Genomic DNA, 24,435 nt, shown 5'->3' with positions numbered 1-24,435 from the left:
TGCTTCGATCCATCGGTGCTATCTCTCAACCCGCTTTTGCACTCGCTTCGGGTTCCTGGTCTGGTGCACCACTGCGTGCCTGACACTTTTGTTCCAAAGACTTTAGAGACTGCTAAGTTTGTTTTTGTCAGGCATGATGCCCACAGGACACCGCTGCGGCCGCTGTATGACGGCCCATTCAGGGTTATTGAACCGGGCCAGAAACATTTTGTTTTGGATTTTGGGGGTCGAAGGGAGACTGTGTGTGTTGATAGACTTAAACCTGCACATGTTCTTCCGGACAGTAATGTCCTGCCGGCCCAGGCCCCTCGCCGTGGCCGCCCTCCTTTGATGGGGTTGACAGACTCTGGTTTTCCCCCCAGGACTACCCCCAGACCACCGGCGTTTGAGCCTCCTCCTGCCTTTCCTGCTCGCCTTCACCAGCCTCGTTCACAGAATGGACCTTCCTCTTCCTGTTCTCTCCCTCCCAGGTTCAGTCGTTCGGGTCGTTTGCTTAGGCCCAGGATCCTGGACTGAATAGTCCACTCACACCCAAGTTGAACGGAAGTGCTGGGGTGGAGATTTTGGCGCTTACTACATGTGAAGTTCTGAGAGTCAGTTAATAAAGTTGGAGTGAGACACTGAGACCCCTCCTGTCGTTATTACATACCTCCACAATGTCTACATATGGTAAATGGCCTGTATTTATATAGCGCTTTACTAGTCCCTAAGGACCCCAAAGCGCTTTACATATCCAGTCATCCACCCATTCACACACTGGTGATGGCAAGCTACATTGTAGCCACAGCCACCCTGGGGCGCACTGACAGAGGCGAGACAATATGTGGACACTAGGTCCCAAGAGGTTAAACTAATGTGGGAAAACCAAAACAGCATGTGTGACTTACTTCCCATTTCCAAAATGTTTTACCCCTTTTTGTTTACTGGAGAAAAAAATGTTTCTTCCTCACAACAAAAGCTTAACCAAGCCTTAAAAAGTGCGTGGGAATACTTAAGGCAACTTTAAATTCATAAAACAACAAAATATATGATCACTTTACACCAACCAAACCTGCCAGGCAGCATTTCACTTCCCCTCTTTTCAAAACTGAAGATGACTACTTGTGCTTTGCATGCCATTCTGAAACTCAAGACAGTAACCACTGAAACAGCCCATTGTTGGCCCTATGACAGCCAGGATAGACTCCATTTTCCACACAACACTGAAATGGATAAGCAATTTAACTGGATGGATTCAACATTATGATAGAGAATTAACTGCATACTAGTGGAAGTGAAAGCAGTGATTACATGGATGTGCGTGTACAAAGATATAAAGCTACAAAAATATTGGTCCCAGCATGTTTCCATGGCTAAACTTTGTGTACAACAAACTCTCCTGACTTAAATGTCCAAATTGGAGTATACAAGATGATTTACTTTAACACCAGTGTTGTATTCTGATCAATGATATAAGTTATCAAAAGCAGGGATGATTTTAGTAATTTTTTTTTTCACATTTGATCAGATACTAAACTTTGGCACTAATCAATATTAAATGTTTTCAGTTTACAGGATTGTATCGGGGTAAATGAAAAAGTAGGGACAATTTAGCAGATTCATGTGTTTTTGTAGCGCCAGACTACGATGACTTGTGCTGCTGCATAAATCATTACCCATTTGGTTTAATTTAATATTAGACAGAAATAAGTCGAGTGTGTAAGTGTTTATTGTAGGAAAATGTTTGTCATTCAAATTTCTACAGCCACAATCAACATTTTTATGAACACAGAAATAAAAATAACACTGTCATCACATTATAAAACAAATTAATGATAAAAGAAATTATACACACATATGTACATAGATACATTTTATGCATTCTTATCCATAGCTGCCATCTGGAGGTCTGTAGAGTTTGGGGAAGGTGAGAAGCTGGACGCTGCTGAAGGCGAACTTCCTGCTGCCAATGTTTTTCTCCACGTTCTCCATCCTGCAGCCATCCCTGCATACATTCAATTCAATTCAATTTTATTTATATAGCGCCAAATCACAACAACAGTCGCCTCAAGGCGCTCTATATTGTACAGTATATCCTATAATAATAGATACAGAGCAAAACCCAACAATCATATGACCCCCTATGAGCAAGCACTTTGGCGACAGTGGGAAGGAAAAACTCCCTTTTAACAGGAAGAAACCTCCGTCAGAACCAGGCTCAGGGAGGGGCAGAGCCATCTGCTGCGACCGGTTGGGTTGAGAGAAAGAAAACAGGATAAAGACATGCAGTGGAAGAGAGACAGAGGTTAATAGCAGGTATAATTCAGTGAAGAGAGGTTTATTAGTTCTCACGTGAGTGAGAAAGGTGATTGGAAAGGAAAAACTCAATGCATCATGGGAATCCCTTGGCAGCCTATGCCTATTGCAGCATAACTAAGAGAAGATTCAGGGTCACCTGGTCCAGCCCTAACTATATGCTTCACCAAAGCGGAAAGTTTTAAGCCTAATCTTAAAAGTAGAGATAGTGTCTGTCTCCCGAATCCAAACTGGGAGCTGGTTCCACAGAAGAGGGGCCTGAAAACTGAAGGCTCTCCCTCCCATTCTACTTTTAAATACTCTAGGAACAACAAGTAGGCCTGCAGTGCGAGAACGAAGTGCTCTAATAGGGTGATATGGTACTACAAGGTCATTAAGATAAGATGGGGCCTGATTATTTAAGACCTTGTATATGAGGAGCAGGATTTTGAATTCAATTCTGGATTTAACAGGAAGCCAATGAAGGGAAGCCAAAACAGGAGAAATATGCTCTCTCTTTCTAGTTCCTGTCAGTACTCTTGCTGCAGCATTTTGCAGCATACAGAGCAGGGCAGAAATAGACACAAATACACAAATTAACATTGAGGCATGGACATACAATGGTTTAAGATTAGCATTTTTCATAAATATCTAAAACCAGTGGCAGTTTTGTTTAGTGCCGCTTATTTAAAATATTCAAAATCAAGAGGAAAAATAAAATAAAATGTAAATCGCTGACAGATAAGAAGAATACAAATACAATACAAATTAGAAAAGTAAATAATCACTCAACCATGAATACATTTTCAGGAGAGAATAGAAACAAAGACACTGGACCACATGAAGAACCACTTCTATTCATGTGATGTTAGACATAAAAGAGATTTAGGAGACTTTCACCACTTTCCTCATCGATCTTGAAACAACTGTAACCTCATTATTTACTCAGGGATTATTAAACTATTCTGATTCTGATTCATAACGAGGTTCACACCTTGTACTCAAAGACATTCTTGGTTTTTTGTGTAAAATGTACAAGGATAGAAGTGTAAGCGGCCAAGAGCAGCAGGTATGAGAGAGGTGGAAATAACTGTGCCAAAGACAGTCGGCAGCATTAAAGATTTGAATCCAACTTGTGTGAGAGACAATCGGGGGTAGGGGGCTGATGGGGAATGGTCATAAACAGAGTTCAGCCTTCTGACAACCTGTTGAATGAAGCTGTGCAACAGTGTAGTGGAGCGAGCCTGAACGCTCCGGTACATCCTCTCTGAAGGCTGAAGAGGGAGTGTGAAGGGTATATACTGATTAGAGCAGGGCGATATGACCAAAAATATTTATCACGATATACATTTGAAAATTTGTGATAATGATATAACTGACGATATAATTGACACTAGACAAAATACTTTACAACCCCACAACTTTATTAGTGCAAAAAACAAAACAAAACAACCCATCAATGTATTTTCACTTGAACAAGCAGCTGTTTTTTTATGTGCATTAAAGTTATATAAAACTTTAACAGTGCAAATGCAAATCCTATCTGACAGTTTAACCAAAAGGCATTTCCAGTGGAAATTGTCCGACATATCCTCAGCATAACCATGTATAATATCCACAAAACTTAAACAGAGGTTATACACACACAATACGGTAATAGTATGTTGAAACACAGTACGTATCACTCCGCGAGGCTCCTGCCTACGATAGCCGTAATGCTCCGACAATCCATCAAGCGGTGCGGGTTTGTAGCTTAGCAAAGTTGAGCCCCGTGTACAACATAACATCGTTTCGAGGTCAGTAAACACAACCAGAATTCATACATAAGGCACACAGGATTATAAGGGGCACTGTTGATTTTCAGAAAAATCAAAGGATTGATTTTAAGTGTGCCGTATTTTCCAAACAACATGGTAATAACGACGGCCCGCTAGCATGCTCTACCAAAAATAGTGGTTTGTTTATCCGATGGATGAAAGCTAAACCAGTTCCACACCACTGAAGTTGCACCATTTTTACAAACCAATTCTGGTTCATCTGTTTCATTCAACGATCTGCTTTCACCCTTCTCATTCTCTGTCTCCGCCATGCTTTTTCCGCCATGTGCGTATGAAAACAAAGGCACTGCGCAAGCATGTTTTACCCATATTCTATTGCGATATTTGATTTTCTTACCGTTGCCCAACATTATACCGGTATTACCATGAACGGTATGATATGGCCCAGCCCTAATACTGATCATGTCTGAGTTAAGAAAAATAAATACATAAAATAATAAAATAGCTTAAAAATAAAATTGTTAAAAAACTTTTCTTGGCAGACCTACTGATCTTGTGAGAGTGTGTAAGTACAACAACGAGTTTCCACAGCAAAATTGCTGGAAATACGAAAAGTACCATCAGATTTCGATTCACTGCACCCTGCGATACCATCAGCAAAGCATCTGATTGGCAACTCCTTCATTTTTCAGAATGACATTGATCCCAAACACACTACCAGTGCAGTAAAACCAAATCTGGATAAATCAACACACTTATCAGTCATGGACCTCAAATCCAATTTGGAATAACCCAGACAGAGAATAGAACAAAAGCCAACATCCAAAGAAGAGCTTTGAATGTCCTTCAAGTAGCCTGGAGAACTATTCCTGAAGACTTTACAGAAATTACAAGAAAGCTGCCTAAATGAGTTCAGATTGTGCTGGTCCCGCAGTCATTTCTGGAAACCTTCTGGGCCACAGCAGAGGCATGCCAGTGGCCTGCCACGGAATGGGCACCATGGTTGCTGCTACTGCTGTCAGGAGAGGCTCAGATGGCGGCTTTGAGCCTGTCACCTGTTACGGGGCAGTTTTGAGGACATCAGCCATGTGGAGCTCAATTACTTGGGCCTCTCCCTGGAGGATCACTGCCAGCGGTTCTGGGTTTGTCAGCTGTACCTGTGTCAAGAAAGAAGCTTCCTGGGCCCACTCTGGTCAAGCGGACGCCAACCTGGTGGCCAACTAACCCGTTTGTCTCCACTCTGCCTGCCAAGGACCCAGAAGCAACCCGAACCTTTCCTGAGCCATGGACAGCAGCACAGACACTGGAGCAGAATTGCCTGAAGTGTGGACTGCCAGGACACCTGAGGCAGGAGTGTCCGCTGACTAAGGTGGCACAGGTGTTCCGCATTGCTGGGGCTCGTGAGTTGTGACACAGAGGACGAACACCCAGTTTTTGGTGCCTAAGAGCCGCTTGGAAAATGATTTCCCGGCAGCTCATTAGCTGGGCCGCCATTAGCTGTTAGCTGGCCTTCCGTGGTCACATGACAGATGGGCGATGCCGACTATGAGGTTTTTTTTGGGGGGGGGGGGTTTTGGCAACTATGAGGTTGTATGGTCGGATAGGGGAGGAGCCACACAGGTATATGACCTCAACCTCCATAATGCACGGAGAGAGGCTAAAAACCCATTCTCCAATGAGCCTGGTGAAGGAGAGAGATGAGTTGAGGCTGGAGGTGCCAAATTCCACCCTTCAGTGTGATAACCATTTCACACAGGCCCAGAGGGTGTTGTTGCATTGAAACAGCGTTTTGCAGATAGGTTCTCCCCACCCGACCATTCGTCACTCATTTTAAGATGCAGCCTGGCATGATGGTGCGTTCATCGCCCTACAGATTACCTGAGTATAAACGTTAAATTTTTCAGAAGGAATTGGCCAAGATGCTGAAAATGGGGGTAATAGAAGAGTTGCACAGTGATTGGTGCAGCCCAGGGGTCAGCAACCCTGGGCACGCGTGCCAGCTGTGGCACGCAAAGGGTTAACTGATAGCACCACCATAGGTGGTGCTGGTGGTGATTTTTGGTTTTTATGGGACGATGATTTTTTTTTCTTCCCTTAACGGTATAAACAATGAAAGGTGGTGGATTGGCCAGATGATGGCCGATGTGTAAAATTAAGTCAGTTGTTTGGTGGTGGCTATGGCAGAGCTTCCACAAAGGCTAGCAGGTGGATGAGGGAGGCAGGAGGAGGAGAGACCCGAGGCGGCCGCTGGTCCGAGAGTGTCAGGTGAACTGAACTTCAGGTAAGAAGTTATGACCTGCAGTCTATCTGGGTCAGATATGAACCAAGTTTAGGTGGAGTTTATTTTTGTTGTGTTGACTTTTTACAGTCAGTTACAATAACTCGTACTGCGTGCTAGCTAGCATGACGGAGTTTCTACAGCTGGGTGGGTGCTTTGATGTTACTGATAGTGAACTTTATTTTATTCATAAGGTTAGTTAGTAGAGTTGCCAACCATCCCGTAAAAAAAGAAATCGTCCTGTATTAAGAGAAAAGATTACGCGTTTGGTATTGAGCTGAAAAGGAACAGTTTGTCCCGGACTTCAGCTAGAATGGAAAAAGACAAAGCTGGAGTTATTCTGTCTTTGAGCTGCAGCTGTTTCTTCTTCTCTCATTCTCCCCCCCTCCCTCTCCTGTTGCTACTTCAATCATGAAACTGATCAATGATCAGCTGATCGGGTTTTCTGACGCAAGTCCTGTCTCTCTTGTTTGTTTATCGTCCACTTTGCGCCAGAAAGAGGAAACCAGCGGAGGTCGTGCTAAACAACAGCAGCACGTTTAAGCTTGATCAGCTGTTGTTAGAATTTATTTAATATTAATTTCTAGTATCAGCTGATGTTTACTGGAGCCACAGCTGTAAAGCTGCTGGTCATGATGTCAGTTTGGATATGTGGTGAGATGGAAACATGAAGATGAAACCAGGAGATGTCCTTACTGAATCATCAGAGCTGAACAGGTGATGGAGAAACAGGTTTACCTTTTAGGTGACATGAATGAGTTGAAGGGAAGTTATGAACTGTTTCTGAGAGACAAATAACACCAGGATCCTTTTCTATGTGGCTGACAGCTGGTAACTGTGTAAGGGCGGGTCTAGCAAAGTGTTGCCAGGGGGCCAGGTAGGTCATTAACAGGGAGAGGGGGGCACAAAGAAATGCTTGTCTTTTTTATTCTCATTTAAGATGTCTCGCTTTTAATAAATAATTATCTGAATCTTATAATGAACGTTTTTATCTGATGTAAAATGCAAAGAAATCCTACATATACCAACAAGACAGTGCACATCACTGTCACAACAGCGTTTGTTTTCATTCAAAGGCTTTATGGCTTTCCCTATAATACCTGGTGGGCCGGTCTCTAGCCAATGTTTTTTGTCCTAGTCCAGCCCTGGGCACGCAGTGAATTAATCTGAGAAGGTGTATTAAAAAAATAAATGGCCGGGCCAGCGGTGCACATCGCAAATTAGCTCGCGTACACACATTAGTTGTGCTGCTTCTTAATGACGGTATCTTAGCTAACAACCCCAACTAGCAGATTCAACTTGTAATTGGCTAAAAATAACTTACAGAATTCACAATGCGTTTTCAGGACTTTCAGGCGTATGGACCAATGTTTTCTTTTCTGATCAAACCAGAAAGCTTTAATGAGCAGCTGGATTTGTCTCACATTAACTGGCTGAGTTAATGCCAGTTAATGCGAAATCGAAATGCAGCTGATTGAAGTGAAAACCTCAACGCTGTGGGGGTCAAAATTTGCAGAACTATGAACACAGCTGGAATCTATAGCTGTGTGTGTTCATGGAGCTGCATTTTCACCTGCTGGACATCACTACCTGACAAGTTTAACTGTCTTCAGAACATTGCAGAGGCCTTATTGACAGTATTTGGCTCTACATATCTGTGTGAGTAGGGATGGGTACCGGTATTATGGTATGACATAAACGGTAGTAACCAGACCAAAAAGCAGCGCACATTTCGGTGCTTTATTTCTGTGCTTTTATTCCCTAAGATGTCCTACACTTTGAATTCTAGCCAATCGTTTTACCTTTGCAAGCGTAGTAGGCAGGTCCAGGTACGTACGTTCTTTTAGAGCAGAGCTACAGATTAAAAATTCCCAAGGTGAAGCGGTCAAAAGTCTGGCTGTACTTCAAAAGATGCAAACTCAGCTGCCTGCAACAAGTGATTCAAGCTGATACTGTAATACTGTGCAAAGGAGGTAACACCTCGAATCTGATGAAACACCTGGTGACGCATAGCGTTTTGTTAAAAGCCGAGAAATGCACCGTATTTGATAGCTTGCTGCGAGACCTCACATCGAGCACATCTACTGCGGGTGTGGTGCCTGTTACCGGACCCGGAGTTAGCAACTTCCCCGAAGAGGAGAGTCCTGGCCCCTAGCCCTGCCAGTGCAGCCGTTCTTCTCTGCGTGAGTAGCTTAATGTTGTTCGTGTGTCATTTACGTTGAGTAGGCTAACCACGTTATTAAATTAACGCATGTAAGGTGAACTAGCAAACACCGTCGTAGTTACATGCAGCGGTCTTCTTGTTTGATGGCAGATACTCCCTTCACCCTGGCCAAAAAAGCTAAAATGACCAAAGAAAAAGTGGGAAAAGGCTAAACATGAGAGGTTTTTGGACAAAGTTTGTGTTTTTTCCATTGTTTAAGCACTGCTTCCAGCCAAAAGTGATACCATATATGCCCTATAGCTGCAGAAAAGGCTAACATTGTTATCTTTTTACAAAAAAACAGCTAAACATGAGAGGTTTTTGGACAAAGTGTGTGTTCTCCATTCTTTAAGCACCGGCACCATTTCAAACGTACTGGTTTGGTACTGGTATCTGATAAAAGCTAAATGATACCCATCCCTATGTGTGAGCAGATTTTCTCTGACATGAAGAGTGTCCTCAGGTAGCCGCCTGAATGCTGGACACTCGGAGACCTGTGTCTCTGAGTGGAAGACCAGAGATCACATTAACATGTGTGTCTCTGTATTAACAAACATGCCATATTGGCCCAGTTTATTTTTCTTATAATTGTTGTGAGGAGACCATAACTAGCATTTGCATTTTCTGTTGCACAGTTCATTTGCTGTTCTTGTTATGGATAAAAAGTGTATTTTTTGTTTCAAAATAGCTGATAACTATTTGCTGATAGCTGCCAACATCTGTGAACAAATATAATTCTATAAAGTGGTTCTATGTAGTGTGTAACTGTTAATATAGAGCGTTATTAAATGTATTGCTAATGCAATCATATGGCACATTGACTGCTGAGGAAATTTTAGATGGCACCCATCATCAGAAAGGTTGCCTACCCCTGGTGTAGCCCCATAGTTCTGGTAGTGAAAAGGATGGGTATATACGGTTCTGTGTCGACTACCGCAAGGTGAACAAAGTGTCACGGTTTGATGCCTACCATTCCCAGTCATCAGTCCAGGGAAAAGATGGCCCTCCTTTCAGCTTGTTTGGAGCCCCTGACACTTTCGTCAGCGTCACATGGACCAGGTAGGGGGGCACACAGTGCACAGGCTGCCACCTTCCTGGATGATGTTATCATTCACAGTAACACCTGGGTGGAGCATGTGTGACTGCCGTAGGTGCAACCGGATATGGCCCTGACCTCAGTCTGGCAGTGGGTGTGTGTGGTGTAGGGCTGTGAATAAATGACTGAACAGTGACTGAATGCTGTGGGTCCGTGGTGTTCACACCAATCCAAAAAAAAAAAAAAAAAAAGGAAAAAAAAATGTATAGTTCAAGAATTTTTCAGTAGTACAGGATATGTGACAGCATGGGATGAGCTGGCCAAACACATGTACTCAGCTGGAATTAACTGAGCTCCAGAGGGGCACTCATTTCTCATGAATGTTTCCAGAAGCAGTTTGCCTGGCTAAGTGCTCAATTTTAAACGCCTGGAAGTGATTGGAACACCCAAATTCATTGATTTGGAAGGATGAAAAGAATACTTTTAGCAATACAGAATATCTTATAATAGTCAGGGCTATGAACTGCAATTTGACTGGTTGGCAATCACAAATAGGTCCATAGGAGCAGATCATATGACCAAGCATCAGTCTTTTACAATTTGAAGGAGTGGTAAAACATTCCAGCAAAGTTCAAACTGATGATAATAAAAATGTAAAGTCATAAATGCTGCTAAAGTTCAAACTGCACCCTGTTCTGTAGTCTAAATGAAACAACCTGTCTGACAGCTTCTTTCTTATTAAAATATCGAGTGTTGCTGAGAGGAGAAATGGAGCAGAAAGGAGTTGAGCTGGATTCAGAGAAATTCTCTTGTTCCATCTGTTTGGATCTACTGAAGGATCCAGTGACTATTCCCTGTGGACACAGCTACTGCAGGAACTGTATTAAAACACACTTTGATGAACAGGACAGGAAGGGAATCCACAGCTGCCCTCAGTGCATGGGGCAATTCACAACGAGGCCTGTACTGGTCAAGAGTACCATGTTAGCAGCTTTAGTGGAGCAGCTGAAGAAGAGTGGACTCCAAGCTGCTCCAGCCGCTCCAGCTGATCACTGCTATGCTGGACCTGAAGATGTGGCCTGTGATGTCTGCACTGGGAGGAAGCTGAAAGCCATCAAGTCCTGTTTAGTCTGTCTGATCTCCTACTGTGAGAAACACCTCCAACCTCACTATGATGCAGCTCCGTTAAAGAAACACAAACTTGTTGACCCTTACAGAAAGACCCAGGAGAACATCTGCTCTCGTCATGATGAGGTGATGAAGATTTTCTGTCGTACTGATCAGCAGAGTATCTGTTATCTCTGCTTGATGGATGAACATAAAGGCCATGAAACAGTCCCAGCTGCAGCAGAAAGGACTGAGAAGCAGAAGGAGCTCGAGGTGAGACGACTAAACATCCAGCAGAGAATCCAGGAGCGAGAGAAAGATGTGAACCTGCTTCAACAGGAGGTGGAGGCCATCAATGGCTCTGCTGATAAAGCAGTGGAGGACAGTGAGAAGATGTTCACTGAGCTGATCCGTCTCCTCCAGAAAAGAAGCTCTGATGTGAAGCAGCAGGTCAGATCCCAGCAGGAAACTGAAGTGAGTCGAGTCAAAGAGCTTCAGGAGAAGCTGGAGCAGGAGATCGCTGAGCTGAAGAGGAAAGACGGCGAGCTGGAGCAGCTCTCACACACAGAGGATCACAACCAGTTTCTACACAACTACCCCTCACTGTCAGCACTCAGTGAGTCTACACACTCATCCAGCATCAATATTCGTCCTCTGAGCTACTTTGAGGATGTGACAGCAGCTGTGTCAGAGACCAGAGATAAACTACAGGACATCCTGAGAGAGGAATGGACAAACATCTCACTGACAGTCACTGAAGAGGATGTTTTACTGTCACCAGCAGAGCCAAAGACCAGAGCTGGATTCTTAAAATATTCACGTGAAATCACACTGGATCCAAACACAACTCACAGACGTCTGTTATTATCTGAGGGGAACAGAAAAGCAACAGTAAAAAGACAAAAGCAGTCCTATTCTAATCACCCAGACAGATTCACTTTCTATTATCAGGTAATGAGTAAAGAGAGTTTGACTGGGCGTTGTTACTGGGAGGTGGAGTGGACAGGGAGAGGAGTTTGTGTAGCAGTGGCATACAAGGATATCGGGAGAGCATGGTACTCAGATGAATGTGTTTATGGAGGAAATGACAAATCTTGGGCATTACGTTGTGACACACATAGCTATGATTTTCACTTCAAGAATCTCTCAACTCCTGTCTCAGGTCCTCGGTCCTCCAGAGTAGGAGTGTACCTGGATCACAGAGCAGGTATTCTGTCTTTCTACAGCGTCTCTGAAACCATGACTCTCCTCCACAGAGTCCAGACCACATTCACTCAGCCGCTCTATGCTGGACTTTGCCTTTTAGACTACAAAGTCACTGCAGACTTTATTAAACTGCAATAAACAAAAGTCATTGAGGGACAATTGGTTAAAATGTGTGATTTAGTTTCCAGTTTCTTCGGTCTCCATTGTTGTTGCTGTGAACTGTGTCGTGCTACTTCTCTGCACAGAGATCATCTGTCAGTCACACTTCATGTGCGCTACTTTGATGTCTTATCATGTTTCATTTAGATAATGATTGACTTTGTCTGGATGGCTCTACTTCCGGTGTCTCTAACCATTAAGACTCCCCAAGCTCATGGTGAGTTTTTTTCAGCTACACTGAATGAAACCACATACATATGTGAACTTCTCTCTTCTCGAAATGTTTCAGGAATATTTTGGCTAATGTATATTTTTTAAATTCAATTCAATTTATTCATGGACCGTAATAGAAAAACCAGCAGATTCATTAATTCATTGCACAGAATTTGTTCTCATTTTGTAAAACAAACAAAAAAAACATTTAGAATTACATTCACATTTATTTTTAGATTTTGTTGTTCACTGTGATCGTCTCTCGTCATTACTTGATTATTCACAGCTCATATCCTGAGTCATACACACTGATTGTGTGAATGTTGAAGTCTTGAAGTGACTGTTCTGATTTGGTGTTATATAAATAAAAACTGTTTTGACTTTAAACCAAATTGAATGACGTGAATCTAAAAGTTTATTCCATGTAAACATCACATGATGTCAGAGTGAACTATAGGATACAGACGACTTCATGTTAAAGGATGATTCTGCTTTATTTTAGCCTGCTGTATTTCCCATCATGTGTCTGTTGTGATTTAATGAGTCATGAACTTCATCCTCCACCTGTGCTGTGCAGTTACATAAAACAATGAAAGGCCAAGAAATAATAATCATTTTTAATATGAATAATTTTAATGAATTTATTATGACTGAAAACACACACAAATAAAAGGGTTTAAAATGAGGTGTATGAGCCTAAAATATGGAGATGATATGTGTCAGGCACTTTATTCATTGCATTCTGTGTATTTTTATGCATTCGTTTTTTACTAACACTTACCACCCGCAGGGGGTTTACAGGACTTTTTAAATAGAGTGAGGAGGACCCGCAGGGCATCACAATATTTGATTAGTAAAGACAGACGTATTACAATGTGTTACATTGTTGCACAACAGAAATTTCTATTAAATTATTGTTTTGCAAAATAAGTTCACACATAGATCTTAACTATGATTAGTTGTGCTGAATAAATCTTACTCAAGTATGTATACTAAGGTTTTAGGATCAAAATATAAAGTACTCATTAGATTACAGTAACTGATCATCAGCAAGTATGATCACCTCTATAAAAGCAGAAGCTTCGGCAGTGTGCTGCTCACAAACATTCGTGTTTGTGCTGAATGAAAGCACAATGCCACAATCTTCCCAGCAGTGAATGTTTCAGTAAATTCACAGCAATGTCAGACCATCCAAAAAACAGAGAGCTACATCTCTGACTCTACAGGCCTCAGTTAGCATGTTAAATCTCTGAGTTGCCAAGTGGCAGCCAAGAAACCTGAAGTATTTAGAGCATTTCTGTAAAGAGGAGTACAAACATCTTACTGCTGAACTTGCCAACAAGGGTTTCGCCACCAAGTAGGAAGTCCTGTTTTGCATGTTCTCAAACACTTGTTTCACTCAGTGACATGAAAATTAATTTATAACTTTTATGTTGTGGTTGTTATGCTGCCTCTCTCCATTAAAATTACAGACTGTTCATGTCTTTGCACTTCAGTAAAGTACTAGAGTAAACGTTTGTGCTACAAATTAATTGTATCCTAATCCTCGCTATAAATTGAAGGGTTAAAAAAAAAAGCATTATCAACCTTGTGTCAGTCACAAACTGTGGTCTGGTAATAATAAAATCAAATTTCAGATTTCAAAGCCATAACAAATAAGCGTCTGCTTTTCATTCAAACTTGTTCCTCTGTTGGTCTCTAAACAGAATGAGCAGCATAGCAGAGAAATGATGTGCGACAGGGAAGAAGAGTGGGGTGGACTTTGAGGAGGGGTGCACATTATTGAGTGAACACTGGAGCACCATCTAAAAATTTTACTTTATCAAGATTTGTAACTTTATATTTTATTAAAGTGAATCTAATTTACTCTTTTTTTTGTAGACATATGGTTCCTATGACTGTATATATACACATATACAGCTATAAATAAGCAAGAACATTTCCCTAAAAATGTAAATACCCCCCCAAACTCTAAAACACGTCCAGATTTACATTAGAGGATACTTACTGACTGACATATTGTTTTAGTCTTTGGTATCATTCTTGTGAATAAAACTTTCCAACAAATGAAAGAGAAAAATAAAGAAAGCCGCCTCTCGTCTCCTTAAGCTGAATTAAATCTCATGAACACGCTTCGTCTGAACAAACCTGACAGAAAATAGTAAGAGTGATAGTGATGCAGTCCACTTCCCAGTGTTCCCAGTCTGTGCTGCTCTACTGGTATTTTGCCAGCAGTATAACGAGGCTGAGGATGAGCCAAAGAACCAGGAGGTGAGAGGTCACCAGGAGAAAGGCCACTGGGTAAAGGTGCCGTCTGGGGGCTTTGGGGGCCAAACACTGTGGGAGTTCTGAGGGAGTCTCCCCTGGATCTAACCCAGAGACAGGGAACCCTGACTGGGTGTAACAGCCAAGCATCTGCCCCCAGGACAGACGAGATCTGGAGGATGAGCAGGGGTGTTTGTGTGCAAGTGTGAATGAAAGCCAGGGGGGGCAGAGAAGGAAGAGATGTGAAGAGAAAGAGAGGGAATTGATGGCATGAAGTAAAAGAACAAAGAGAGAAAAAGATTAAACTGAAAAAGTTTTGCAACATTTACAATAAGTGGAGAACAAAACGGGGAAACAGGAAAAACAAACGAGGCGAACAAACAGAAATAAAGGAAGGCAAGAGGAAGAGGATTGTTGTGTTTTTCAGGAGAAACAAAAACACACCTTCTCATCCAGTCCAGTGCGATGCTGAAGTGCTGCTGGCTGAGTGTGTGTCGCTCCCGCAGTAAGGCGCACTGCTCCAGCGTCACCGACATCGCAGTGCGGTCCTTCGCACTCTTACAGCTCGTCAGCCGCACACCGTTCACCTTACGACACACCTGCACGTGACAAAAACACTTTGTTCAAAGGCCCAAAGCAGAGAAAACTGGTTACATGGAGTAAAGGAGTCCCCATCGGGAGCACTGGGATATTTCCCGGTGGTTCCCACCAGGTGATCCCCACAGAGTCAGGTCTTAAAAATCTTACATCAGTAAGTCTGTTTCAGGTGCTTACCTTAGCAGCGATCCACAGAACCTCCACGTTCTTCCTCTTCTTGGCCTCAATGCTGCGTTCCAGAGAAGACAACAAGTCTGCCAGCGACTGGATACCAGCTGACAGAAGAAGAAGGAAGTTCAGTTCAGTCATTGTTTCACTGTTAGCGATCAGACAACCCTCTGTGAGCAAGCAATTAGCAAGAGTGGGAAGGAAAGCACCCTTTAACAGGAAGAAACCGCAGTAGTGATAAAAAAGCCTTACCTATGTCCGGCAGTCTGTCCCTCAGTGTGTTACAATAAGCTTTGAGACGCTCACAGCTCTGCTGGTTTATTCTCTCCTGCAACGAACAGTCACCAAACCTGAAAACAAACATCAGCTTCTGAGTATTTTTACCAAAAATGGAGAGAAATTTCGCAGCTTACAGGAAGCAACCTTCTATTTTTTGTTGTTGTGATATTATAATGTTTAATGTTCATAATAATAGTTGGCTAAAGTTTCAAATAATGAGGGAAATGTCAAAAGCCAGGTATGAACAGTAAATGTTGTTTTCAAAGCCTTTTCTCTACCTAAACCTGATCTCTACTTGCAGATTTTCTCACAAAATTCAACCACTACATCTTGAAACTCCTCTGGGTTCTTATTTGGGCTTTTAATTTGAAGCATTCCAGACGCCGGCCAATCAGAAAAGAGTGGACTTTTAAAAAGGTGTGCCTTAAAAGGGCTGCTTGTTTCAAATGGAGGATGAGCTAAGCGCCTACAGAGAAGGACAAAGTAACTAAAGCTAGTCGAATCCTAAAAGACGAATGTGCAGCTTGAGATGCAGCTTAAAGTCATCTGATTAATAATCTCTAATGAAGATTAAGCTGTCGATGAAGATGTGCACCAACAGCAGACACATTAATATTTTTTTCCTATAAGACCTCTACTTCCAGCAATTTTATTCAGAGGTAGAAAAATATATTGATGTTCACAAGAGTTTGAATTTTGCTCATTAAAGAGTGAAAAGCAGTTTGTTTACCTCTCAGCGTAACTCTGATGCTGGTTGATTCCAATGTTAAACAGAACAGGATCGACTCGAATCAACAGTCCATCTTTCAGTTCCTGTGGAAGTGAGCTGAAGGTCTCCGGGGGCAACGGCACTTCAACAATAAAACTGCCCCTAGTTGGAGATGAACGCACAAAGTGAGGAAGCTGCACACTCACTGCGTGTATAGATGTGTGTGTGTGTGTATTCCCACCATGTTCCACTGAGTGTCGGCAGCAGGTCGTCTGGTTGTTCCGTTTTGGCCTCGGTGATGGTGAACGCTACTCTCTTTAGGTCAGCCACGCCCACTTCCATGTCTTCCAGCATCCCAATCTCATCACCTGACACACAAACACACCTTAAATGTGTAAGCACTGCATGTGTCACACTAAAATAAAGGACAGCAGCTTCCTTGAGAGTGGCTGCCCCGTGATTGCACTAAAACTTTCACTTTCAGTGAAGGCCTGACACACACCTTACTGCAATCACTCTCAGACAGAGCGGCGAAGATTTCCAAATCACAGACAGACGGCCAACACACTGCCATCAGTCTCAGTCAGTCTGCACCAATAACTTATTTGCAACACATTTTGCAACAAGAAACTCGAATGAACTGGTTGACAACTCTTTGTTTTTTGGGTACTTTCCCAAATAAATCTGTGGAATTTTCCCAGATTAATCACAGTTAATCACTGTATCATCACAAACAGATTGTACGTACCATATTTTTCAGACTATAAGGCACACTTAAAATCCTTTAATTTTCTCAAAGATCGACAGTGCGCCTTATGTATGAATTTTGGTTGTGCTTACTGAGCTCGAACCGATTTTATGTGGTACGTGGCTTTATCGGAGCATTATGGCTACCATAGTCAGGAGCCTCGCGGAGAAATCTGGGTCCAAAACTCCGTCTGCTTCAGGTCCCAAAGTCAAACGAACACTGCAGCATCACTGAGAGTTAAAAATTATCTAAATTCTTTCATCTTTAATAAAATGATCAGCGTTGCTGCTTTAACAGGTGTAACAATTAAGTTTAACATTCAGAAGACATGAAGACAGAAAACTAAACAGCAGTGAGGTTTGTCGGGTTACTGAAGTTTGGCTAGCTGGAATATAATGATGTGCTACATGATCGCTAGCGACACAGCTATGTTAGCATAACATTAGCACAGTGAAGCTGGAGGATGAACGCCAACTTTTTCCCCTTAACCCTTAACGCGAGGGTTCCTGATGGTCAGGGACAAATGCAATTGCATGGCAGGATGCTGTAAATGGATCAAACTTCAGTCAGGAGAACAACTGAGATAATCCATCCACAATACAAGGTTAGTCATTAATATACTGCAACAACACGGGAATAGAGCAGCTGCCAGAGAATTCAACATTAATGAATCAATGGTACAGAAGTGGAGGAAGCAAGAAGAATGAGTTGAATAAAGTTTGACTCATCTGACTGTTTTGTTTTGCTTAATTCACCTTATGGACCGAAAAATACATTAATTGCAGACTGATAGCCGAATAACTCCACAATTGCCATTTTAACACATCAATCACTCAATCATGAGACCTGGTCCCCGTCTTTAAGGCAACCATGTCAAAGGCAATAAGATCACAGGTTCTTCAAACATGGTAACAACAATTTGGTCTCACCAATGACTGTTTTCCATAGTGTGACTCTGTGTGACTAGTGTGTATTTACCGTGGGTGCTCAACAGGCTTTCAAATTGAGCCAATACTCCTACAGTGTGAAGTTGCCGTAGAAAGTCAGGATCCTCCAGGCCTCTGTAAAGCTTCAGCATGACACCACAAACTACTGCTGAGAGCTGGAAGACAAACACAGTTTCTTTAATACAGAAAACTACAAACTCCCACTAAAATTCCCCCCCCAATAAAAAAAAAAACAGAACATGTTCCCTTTTAAATCTCTGTCATCCTCACCGCCTGGCTGAAGACGGCGTGACGTCTCTGGGCTATGTGTGCGGGGCCCTGAGCGACCGTCACATCCACTGCCTCCTGCAGGACCACAAAGGTCATTGCTACCTGGGCCTTCCCCACTGCCTCACGCACGCAGTCCCTAAGAGTGACCACCAGAGGGAGAAGGTGCTCTTGCCAGGTGCACCCAGAGAAGGAGGAGCAGGAGGAACGAGAGGCTGGAGGGAGAGCGTGAGAAAGTTTGGTGTTTTAATCAGAAATTTACTTTAAGAAAACAAAAAACAGATATCTGAAAATGAGATATCTAAGAAGAAGAAGAACTAGCAAATCTAAGTTAACAGGAAATGCAGCACTGATGAGTGAGATGAAGTGATCTTTCAAACAGAAAGAAAACAGTGAAGCATTAAAAATTGTTATTCAAACGTGCTCTGTGCATGTATTAAACCCTGTTCACTGTCAAAGTCTGATCGGAATTTAAAAACGGAGGTATTCTCCGACTGTCTCAGCACATGGACTGATTTTGATTTAAAGGACTCGAGATGAAATAATCCCGAGGTTAAATTAACCATCACAAGATTCATGCACAGCCAAGATGCACATCGCTGAAAAACTGTATCGAGCTTATTAACGTTATTGCAAGCATAATCTCAGTGAGAACGCTGCCTGCCAGATTATCAGCTAGCATAATCCATGATATTAACACGTGCACAATGTCAGGTAATACTTCAAGACTTCCTCCTCCAGAGTAAATACACATGGACACACAGCATACTGACAGCCAAGGTAACTATGGACTGAACAGCTGAATCTACTAAAACCTTTTGCAAAATAATCAATTGACAAATTTGTTTTTTTATCGCTAATTTAATGCTAAATATATTAAAACATATAAAAATGATTTTATACACAAACAGGAGCAGAAACATGCACTTGTCTGAATAAGAACTCTGAGACGTGATTTACCGTCACCTGTGTTCTGAGAGTTTGTGTCCCCTTCCTGCGGCTCTGGTGACATCACCGTCTGCTCCTCTTGCTGCTGCAGTCGGTCGACCATGGCAACAATGCAGTTGATGCTCTTTCCGACATTCACCCACACCCTGTCCTACACAAAAACAAGCACATATAAAAACTGGAATCATACAACGCTGTCGGAAACACGCAGACATCACACACACTCCAACTTGCCCACTCCTCGTCGTCGTACTCCGTGTCGTGTCGGCCACCATCCTGCTCCTGATCGGCGGGACAGTTCTCACACAGCAGCCCGTTGCTGTGCACGTGGCTGCTGTTGGCGTTTGCGATGCACTGGTTATGGATCTCCAGCAGGGCGCATTTTACCAACTCCTCTTTGAGCGCGTGCACAAACTGCTCGGTCTGGTGGACGACAAAGTATGAGGAAACGTCAGATTTCTTGGTGTCCAAACGACTGCCGGTTAGCTGTATTCTTCTTATTCCTTCCTCACCTGTTCCGTCAGGCTGCCCAGGACCTGCCGCAGCCGGGCGGCGTTCAGCTCCTGCGCGACGGAGAGCAGCTCCTCTGCGAGCCCGAAGACCAACGGCTGCAGCTGGGCCATCCTTGTCAGCAGCTCCTTGGCTCTAGAGCTCTCCTCCTGGGAGTAAGAGACACATCTGGAGAGGAAAGAAAGGAGGACGAGGAAAACTTTACCAACAAGCTAAACTGAAAGAGACTGAAGAGTCCAACAAGTCCACCTGTGTAGATTACACACTGTTGTATCTGTTATACAACAGATAACAACATGAATTTGTATTGAATCCTTGACTGCAACATTTTGGCTTTTTAAAACCAGATGTGAAGGACATGGGTTACATCCAAGACTACTGCGCGCTCGTAATCTAGCAGCTTTAGCCTGGGCGGTCGATTTAACTCTAGGTGGGGCCATTATTTCCAAACGAAACATGTTGTAATCAGAAAGATGATTGATGCTATAAACTCATCACAGAGTTTACTGGGGTCAAAGTGAGAAGTAGGATTATTTCTGCCTGAAAACGTGCTCAGCCGACGAGCACCGTGATGTCCCCCTACGGTCAGGACATTTCTGTCCTTAAACCTCAAGCTGAGCATTTAGAGTTAAAGTTCACCTTTAAGTATTTATCCTTCATGACAAGCTTGTTGGACACAACAGTGACTGATATTAAACCTCAATGCAGAAAAAACAGCAAATTTGATTTGATTGGTTTGCACAGTCTCCAGTTTTCACATGTGGACACACAAATCTGTTTTTATCTCTGAGATGCCTCTTTATGCAATACAGTGATGCCTCACAGTAACGCAGATCACCTTTCGGTGATTTTTTTGTGTTTGTGTGCAATTTTGCTTTTTTTGGGGGTTTTTTGTTAGCACATTATGTTCTGCGTCCTGATTGGCTCTAGACCACTGTCAATCAATCTCATGTCGTGTCTCCTGCACAGTACAGAGTGTGAATGTGTTCACTTTGTCAAATTTATCGAAATCTTTGATCGCTAGCAGTGTGACTCTGAAGTGCTGTACTGTATGTTTGTAAGTTTTCTCCCCAACAAACACAACAATGTCCACAAAACATTTTGCAGCGTCAAAGACACCTGCAGGTTCCTTAAGTTCATAATACTGGACGTATTTTTCTACAAAGGTTTGAACTTTGAGGGTGTTTAAACAAGAGAGAAGAGTGTGAAAATGTTCGAGCCTGTCTGAGAAAAGTGTATAACGGGTGTAGTGAGGGGTTTTACAGCTACTTCGCAGATTTCACCTACCGCTGGTTATTTTTGGAACGCAACTCGTGATAAACGAGGGGCCGCTGAATAACACTGACTAACACGTTCTTATATTTGATCTCTCTACAGCAATGGACAAAAGTTTTGTTAGTGGCACGAATTTGGTGTTTGACACACTAAATCACATTAAGATCTGGGGATGAATCCAAAATGTTAATCCGATGATCTGTGTGTCCCTTGGTTGGACCTTCTGCCTCGTTACAATCTTACATTGTGCTGGAAAATCACTCGTAGAAGTTTTTAGTGTCACACAGTGTGATTTACTTAATGCAGGAACGATCGTCACCAATTATTTGCGATAAATTGTCACCAATTTGTGGCAATGAGAAAACTTTTTATTCATGAGTTCATGTTTATAGATATTAACTTGTGTTCAGCTCAATTTAATTTACAGCGAGCGCTTACAATCTCTTTAACTCTTCATCCCTCTGCTGTGTGCAGACTGAGATAATTCCATAAAAATTAAAGCATCAGTGCGCCGACTCCACAATGCAGCAACGCTAATCCTGACAGAGTCGAGATTATAGAGATTAACCGACAGCAGCCAACAATATTATGTTTGAGTGTGACGCTGTTGGAGGAAGGAGGAGAAAGAGAAAATAAAGGGTGGAGACGTTACCTTTCCCTGAGGTTTGTATGTTTCCTGAGGAGTTTCTTCAGCCCTCCGTGTTTAAAGGCCTGGTGATGATCGGCCGGAGCACCAAAGGTTATAACGTCATACCAAACACCTGAGGACAGAGATGAGTGAGTGAGAGAGCTTTGTAGCGTCTAAAGCACAGAGAGAGAGAGAGAAAGGTGAAGATGGGAAACAAAACACTTTATAATAACATCATCAGTGAATCATAATGTGGTGTTTACAGCTGCTACATGATAATGCCTACAAACTGGTAAACAATTCCAATTAAACCAGTTTAACCAGCCACATAAGGTTAATAGATGATGTTTAGGAATGTTTAAGTAAGCCGGTGGAGTGGCAGAAGTACCAGTCTGTGAACCTTTGTACCCCGTTTCATTTTTACTTTTGCTTTCACCTTTACTTTAGGAAAACCTGTGGTGTGAGTTACTATAAAACAGCCTCGACTGAGCGCTGTCTCGCTGTTCATACCACACACGCACCACAGGCCTGAAGAAGAAGGAAGCCGCAGACTGAGACAACAGCCGCGTCGACATAAAATGTTATTTTCTGCTTTTATTCACACAACCAACATAAAGGGGAATTACACCACTACTAATGATGGCAAACATCATTTATTATTAACAGTAAAATAACTACTTGATAAAGTTTAAATCACAATTGTTTGCTTACATGTATGTCTGATGGTTATTGTAAAGTGTCGTCAAAAGTCGATAAAAAATACACAACAGAAATAAGAAGCAGTTAAAGAAAGTTCGGTTATGATTTAGAAACACTTAAATAATATTTAAATATTTGAGCATTTTTAATTTATGTCAACATAGCAAATACATCTTTTTATTCTTATTTATCAGCATCGACTGGGATGCAACTAAAACCTGCAGTAATTTACCTGCAAGCTGTTCACAAAACACATTGAAATTAGAGGGAGACACTTGTAACTGCTGCAAACGGGAGCAGGAAAGCGTGCTGCGCTGTGAGACGCTTCATACCGTGCAAACAGGACACAGCATCAAAGATGGCTACCGCTGTCAGAAAGTCCTGTACGGTACTCTGCAGGGCAAATCTGCTACGTAACGCTAGAATGATACAGTTCTGCCACAGTTAACCACAGTCAGTGTGGAGCGGTTACCACCGAATACTGTTACGACTTGACTCGTAAGCCACAACTACAATTAGAGACTGATGCTACAGCTTTTAAACCTTATTGAAACCTCTAGATGTTCAGTTTTACAGGTAACGTGTATAGCTTAAGCTATGATTAGATACATTCATGGGGTGCACTTTGGTCCGAGTCTGTGCAGATGTCCACATGTTTTTGTAACCTGTGACCTCATCTGCAGAGAATTTAAATCACAATCCAAATATGTAGCTCCAACCTTTACACCAGGGGTGTCAAACACGAGGCCCGGGAGCCAGAATAGGCCTTGAAAAGACTTAAAGCTGGCCCACTGGATGACTTTGAAAATAAGCTAGCTTTTTTACTTTTAACTGCATTTTCATTGGTTTTACAGCTTTTTCTATTGATAAGGGACCGCACCCCTGGGGTAGTATGAATTCATACCACACACTACAGCAGAGTAATTAAGTAATCGATAAACAAGGAAATGACAGTAAAGTTCCTGTTTTTTTATTATTTACCACAGAAATGTCTTTTTTTATTCTTAATATTGAGTCAACAGGGGGAAAACAACCTTTTCTGTGAATTAATTTAAATTCTTTAATTAAAGGACAATCTGGATGAGCCGCTATCAGAACATTTTCTGTAACTTTAAATATTTCTCATGTAGTTTCAGCGAGCTGTATGAGCCCATGATTTAAAATGAGTTCGACTTCCCTGCATTAAACAGGCTCTGTGAGGCCAGCGGTGGTTTCAGACACCAAATCACACGTTAGCTTTGAAATGCTCATCTCTAAGAAGCAGGAGGCTCCCGGGTGTACCTGTGCTGTCGGGACTGGTGACCTCCATCCTCTGCGTGTGTAGGTTGGTCGGAACAAACTGAAGGTGTCTGTCTGACTTACTGGTGCTCGACTTAAAACAGGATGAAGCTGCGGATATATCAGGATATATCAGTTCTGTGTACTTCCAGATAGTATCTGTGGAAAAAGCTAAAATCCGCGTGAAGATCACGTGACCTCACCTGAGACTTTTTCGAGCTCAGCGAGCAGTTCCTGATAGCAGCCGGTCACGTGGTTACAGTGGCTGACGACATCATGGCGAAGGCCATCCCAGTGGGGTGAAAGGTCACCGAGTTCCTTCACTTCCTGAATTCTAACAGGAAAAAAAAAACTTCAGGCTGAAAGAAAAAAAACTTTCAGTCTGTTTTTTCTACTCTTGGATCTTTATGATGTCATAGGCAGGTGATATCCTTGACGATCTCACAGAAGCCCCGCCCAGCTGCTGTTGTCAGGGGCAGCTGAAAACAGTGGTTGTCTAACTTTTGTTGCGTGTAATAACATTACACCCACACGTATGTCCCTCCACACGTTTTCCCTGCTTGTTCATCTCGTATGTGCAGTTGCTCTGCGCCCTCTGGATAAAATGAGGGAGGTCCACAAAGGGAGGAGCTAAAACATCTTGTTCCTTACAGAGGATGACCTGGGGTGCTGCACCAACGCCCAGAATAAGATAAACAAGGAAGAGTTTGAACTACTAAAGAATAAACTGCAGTTTCAAGGTGATTTTGATCTGGTACCTGAGTTCAGGTTATTGAGATAATAGATTAGTTCTGAAGGGTCGTTTTCTTACAGACTTTTATTTTTGCATAGGTTGTGTTTTTTTTTTATTTCTATTTACATAT

General features: G+C 42.4%; 2 protein-coding genes across 9 annotated transcripts in view; one reads left to right on the top strand and one right to left on the bottom strand.

Annotated features, from left to right (window-relative positions):
• Window positions 1-1,613: 1,613 nt before the first annotated feature.
• Window positions 1,614-24,435, bottom strand: part of LOC309699081 (type II inositol 3,4-bisphosphate 4-phosphatase-like) — a 34,064-nt gene continuing 11,242 nt past the window's right edge. For 3 of the 8 annotated variants that reach the window (XM_082521935.1, XM_082521938.1, XM_082521939.1), the window contains 14 exons: window positions 23,776-23,906; window positions 23,576-23,683; window positions 21,620-21,728; window positions 19,695-19,860; window positions 19,417-19,605; window positions 19,195-19,333; window positions 18,238-18,449; window positions 17,999-18,122; window positions 16,514-16,640; window positions 16,294-16,434; window positions 15,537-15,634; window positions 15,294-15,391; window positions 14,964-15,118; window positions 12,905-14,691 (listed from right to left, as the gene is read on the bottom strand). In XM_082521935.1, coding sequence (XP_082378061.1) covers window positions 14,469-14,691; window positions 14,964-15,118; window positions 15,294-15,391; window positions 15,537-15,634; window positions 16,294-16,434; window positions 16,514-16,640; window positions 17,999-18,122; window positions 18,238-18,449; window positions 19,195-19,333; window positions 19,417-19,605; window positions 19,695-19,860; window positions 21,620-21,728; window positions 23,576-23,683; window positions 23,776-23,906 — 2,020 coding nt within the window. In that variant the 3' untranslated portion in view covers window positions 12,905-14,468. Of the gene's footprint in view, window positions 1,985-12,903; window positions 14,692-14,963; window positions 15,119-15,293; window positions 15,392-15,536; window positions 15,635-16,293; window positions 16,435-16,513; window positions 16,641-17,998; window positions 18,123-18,237; window positions 18,450-19,194; window positions 19,334-19,416; window positions 19,606-19,694; window positions 19,861-21,619; window positions 21,729-23,575; window positions 23,684-23,775; window positions 23,907-24,435 lie in introns of those variants that run through there. The other 5 variants (XM_082521937.1, XM_082521940.1, XM_082521941.1 and 2 more) reach the window with 5 other exon arrangements.
• Window positions 10,332-12,255, top strand: LOC309699621 (tripartite motif-containing protein 16-like). The gene has a single exon (XM_082522728.1). It carries the CDS (start codon window positions 10,338-10,340, stop codon window positions 12,018-12,020), a length of 1,683 nt encoding a protein of 560 aa, XP_082378854.1. The 5' UTR covers window positions 10,332-10,337; the 3' UTR covers window positions 12,021-12,255.

The sequence above is a fragment of the Aulonocara stuartgranti genome (assembly GCF_965226115.1).
Source record: "Aulonocara stuartgranti genome assembly, chromosome: 3".
Classification (NCBI taxonomy): domain Eukaryota; kingdom Metazoa; phylum Chordata; class Actinopteri; order Cichliformes; family Cichlidae; genus Aulonocara; species Aulonocara stuartgranti.
Note: the sequence above shows the minus strand (reverse complement) of the source record. Positions and strands in the feature narration are given on the sequence as shown.